This window comes from Orycteropus afer, unplaced genomic scaffold (assembly GCF_000298275.1).
Source record: "Orycteropus afer afer isolate SDZICR_OR568_19922 unplaced genomic scaffold, OryAfe1.0 scaffold00323, whole genome shotgun sequence".
Taxonomy (NCBI): Eukaryota; Metazoa; Chordata; class Mammalia; order Tubulidentata; family Orycteropodidae; genus Orycteropus; species Orycteropus afer.
This window is the reverse complement of record NW_006921910.1, coordinates 3,189,168-3,192,507: the sequence shown is the minus strand read 5'-3', so window position 1 is coordinate 3,192,507 and position 3,340 is coordinate 3,189,168. Positions and strand designations below refer to the sequence as shown.

Sequence of the window (3,340 nt, the reverse complement as noted above, 5' to 3'; positions counted from 1 at the left end):
AGAGAAGAATGAGGACAGTGAACTAGCCAAGGGGCTTACCCTGGCCCTCAGGGTACCTGCTGCTGTGGCAGACAGTAGTGGTGGAGGGGAGCACCACCTGCTAGGGAGTAGAGAAGCCCTGGGTAGGAGATGTGAGGGCCAATCAAACAGCCAGGGCCAAGGCAAAGAGGGGCCTTAGCCTGGTAAGGCCTTGGGAATCACCCTTGGTGTTCCCAGGATGCTGCCCTTGCAGGCCTCCTCTGGGCTTCCAAAGTGTGACCCATGCCATCATTGTGGCCGCAGGAACAAGAGGTGGGCATCCATGACATTGGTGCCGGTCAGCCCTGTAAATAGCAGGTGTGCCCCACCCTGGAGGCGGCAGAAGAAGCTATGTGAATCATTGTGGGCTAGGAAAGCGGCCACATCCAGCCCCTCGGCAGCAGCCTGGTTGGCAAGCTCAGATGTGACCCAGGCCCCAGCAGCCTCTGTGGGTCCATCCTGCCCATCAGTACCACCGCTCAAAAAGAACACATCAATAGGCCCGAGTGGCTGCCGTCCTAGCTCTGCTCCAACACGCAGGGCCAGCTCCTGGTTCCGGCCACCTTTGCCTGAGCCCTGCAGCTGCACTGTGGGCTCACCACCAGCCAGCAGGCAGACAGGCCCCTGAGCCCCTGCCACCGCCTCCAGAGCCTCCTCCAGCTGCAGGGCCGGGAGCTGGAGTTCAGCTGCCAACCTATGCAGTTCTGTATCCTCCTCTTCAGAAGCTGCAGCCCCAGGTGGGGTGAGGCGGGCTCCAGCCACTCGGGCCAGCAGCCCATAGAACTGGGCCACGCTTTTCACGTCACCCTGCATGGCTGCACTCAGTACTACAGCCCTATAGCCTAACAGCTCGGCCTGCCGCTGGGCCTCAGCCAGCACCAGCACGTTGGAGCCAATGATCACATTGAGGACATGACCGCAGGTACGTGGCCCATGGGGGTCAGAGTCAGCCCGAGCCAGCACAGTCTTCACAGAACGTGGTAAGGCAGCTCGGAGGCCATAGCGATTGAGAATGTGCAGGCAATCTTGCACGTTGTGGGCACTAGCCACTGTGGGGCCACTGGCAATCACCTCTATGGGGTCTCCCACCACATCTGACAGAATGAGGCTCACCACCTGGGCAAGGATCACAGGGGACATGGCTCAGTTCCACCTCCTCCCTGCTCCAGAACCCAGAAGGACAAACTGCTCCCTGTGGATCCACACACCCTCATGCTACCCATTTCCCCAACCATTTCTAAGCCCTCTCAGGTGAGTTTGAAGACATCTGTCATGGGGACTCCTCCTCATCCTGTCTGAGGCCCCTCCCATGGCTTCACCCAGCTGACCCCACAGACTCCTGCATCAGCCCCTGCCAATCTGCAGGCTGTTCTAGGCTGGCATCTTCCTGGTACATGTGGACTTGGCACCATCGGCCCAGGGCTATTTGGAGAAGAAGAGACTCACGTACCTGAGCAGGGTAGGCGGCCTGAGCCAGCCCCCCACCCTTAAGCTGGGACAGGGCCTTCCGGATGGTGTTCAGCTCCTGGATGGTGGCTCCGCGGGCTGCCAACAGCTTGGTGAGCGTCTGCTTCTCCTCTAGTGTGACTGGTGGGATGGGAGCCGGCAACAGGGCAGAGCCCCCCCCTACAGGGATAGTGAGGGCATCAGGGCCAATGGAAAAGGGAACAGAAATGGCCTTGCAGCAAAGGGACTTTCTGACCCAAGGAACCAGGCAAGCATGCCAGAAGCAAATGAGGTCAAGGTCAGTAGAGTACCCATTTCACACCGAGGAAAGGAGTGCTTGTAACGTGGGCTCCAAGCGCCCCCATGTGGACATGCAGACAAAGTGCACACAGTCACTGCCCCTCACCTCCTCGGCACCAGAGGTTGTCTCCTGCCTTGGTGTGCCCCAAGTCACAACAGGCACTAGAAAAACCTCTGGAGCAGGGGCAAAGCAGGAGGAGACAGCAGAGGACTAAGGAGAATGCCCTACATGAGTGCAGACATCAGCAAGAGCCGTGACATTTCCCGAGGGCTCTGCTGATGTGCTAAGGGTTCCCCATGCATCCTTTCACCACTACTCAACAAAGTCAGTTCAGTCTCAGGGAGGACCTTTTTCAGGGAGGACCTCAGGGGAGGCCAGATGACTGGCCCACAGCTACTCAGGAATCAGCCACCCAGGCTCCTCACCGTCTCCCTTGCTCCCACACTTTACCCTGTGACCCAGGGCTTCAGACCACATGACGCCTCATAGATCTGATACCTAGAGCCCTCCTTAGCAAATCTGGCATCTGCACCTGAGATGAGTACCAGCAGCAGGTCGTCAGCCGTAAGCCCCTCGGCCAGCTGCCGGATGGCCAAAGCAGCCCTTAGTGCATCACGGTCCGGCAGGTTGTCCTCAGCACCCTCAAAAACCTGGACACGGCTATGAGGCTTCAGCAGCATCTCCCTGAGGAGGGGGAAAACAGAGAGGAAAGAAAGGGTTGGGGAGAGGCTTCTAGCTCCTCTCCTCCTCCCTCCCACCTGATTTCCCAGCTACAGTGGTGAAGAAACATGAACAAGGATGCCCACTGACCCCCATCCTGGAACCAGGACAGGCACAGGGAAAGAGGGAACCTGGCAAGGGAGGAAAGCCCTGATCCAGGCCGCATCTAGACCCAGTTTCCCCTCCAGATGGATACTTGGGAGCAGCCCTCAACTCCTTACTGCTTGCCAGCACGCTCCACAGCAGCACGGATCCCTTTGGGAACGCTGATCACACCCTGCACAAGATGCTGGCCCAGCAGTTCCTCGGCAGCAGCTGCCATGCCCAAAACAGCCTTGCCAAAGCCCACCAGGTAGAGGTTGTGCCGCAGTTGAAAGCTCCGGTCTCGCACCTTCAGCTGCTTGCCACTAGGGTCCAAGGCCAGGACCCGGTGCAGCATGGGGCCCGGCAGCACAGCACCCACAGCACTCTCAAACAGTTGCTGCGCCTGCTCTGGCAGGGCCATGCCGCTGGCCAGCCGGGCCACTGGGCCCCTCCAAGGGAGTGGCCGCAAGGGGGCTCTGGCCAGGCGGGGTAGGACCTGCAGGGCTGCAGCCATGCCCCACTGCTCTCAGCACCATGTGGTACCCATGGCTGCCTAGGGGGAAGAAAAAACCAGTGAGGGCTGTTACAAGGCCAGAGACTGGAGGTCCCCCACAGCTACCCCCCTGAAGGCTCAGGGTTGGGTGACCCCACAGGTGCTGCTGCAGGAATGGGCCATCTGCCAGCCCAAGGAGACTTCCTGAGGCCCGAAGTTCCCTGATCTCACTCTTGTCCTTGAAGCCCAGCCCTGCCACCCAGCCATGTCCTCTCTAC

General features: G+C 59.6%; 1 protein-coding gene across 1 annotated transcript; it reads right to left on the bottom strand.

Annotated features, from left to right (window-relative positions):
- Positions 1-267: 267 nt before the first annotated feature.
- Positions 268-3,083, bottom strand: GLYCTK (glycerate kinase). Its single transcript, XM_007952050.2, has 4 exons — positions 2,707-3,083; positions 2,298-2,449; positions 1,469-1,644; positions 268-1,134 (listed from the first exon to the last, which is right to left on the bottom strand). The coding sequence occupies exons 1-4, from the start codon at positions 3,081-3,083 to the stop codon at positions 268-270; spliced, it is 1,572 nt and encodes a 523-aa protein (XP_007950241.1).
- Between the last annotated feature and the right edge of the window lie 257 nt (positions 3,084-3,340).

Excerpts from the sequence above, each read along its gene's own strand:
- GLYCTK (XM_007952050.2), bottom strand. The coding sequence starts at position 3,083 with ATGGCTGCAGCCCTGCAGGTCCTACCCCGCCTGGCCAGAGCCCCCTTG. Across the intron at positions 2,450-2,706 it reads GTGGAGCGTGCTGGCAAGCA|GGAGATGCTGCTGAAGCCTC; the intron begins GTAAGGAGTTGA and ends CCCCCTCCTCAG. Across the intron at positions 1,645-2,297 it reads GCTGCTGGTACTCATCTCAG|GGGGGGGCTCTGCCCTGTTG; the intron begins GTGCAGATGCCA and ends CTATCCCTGTAG.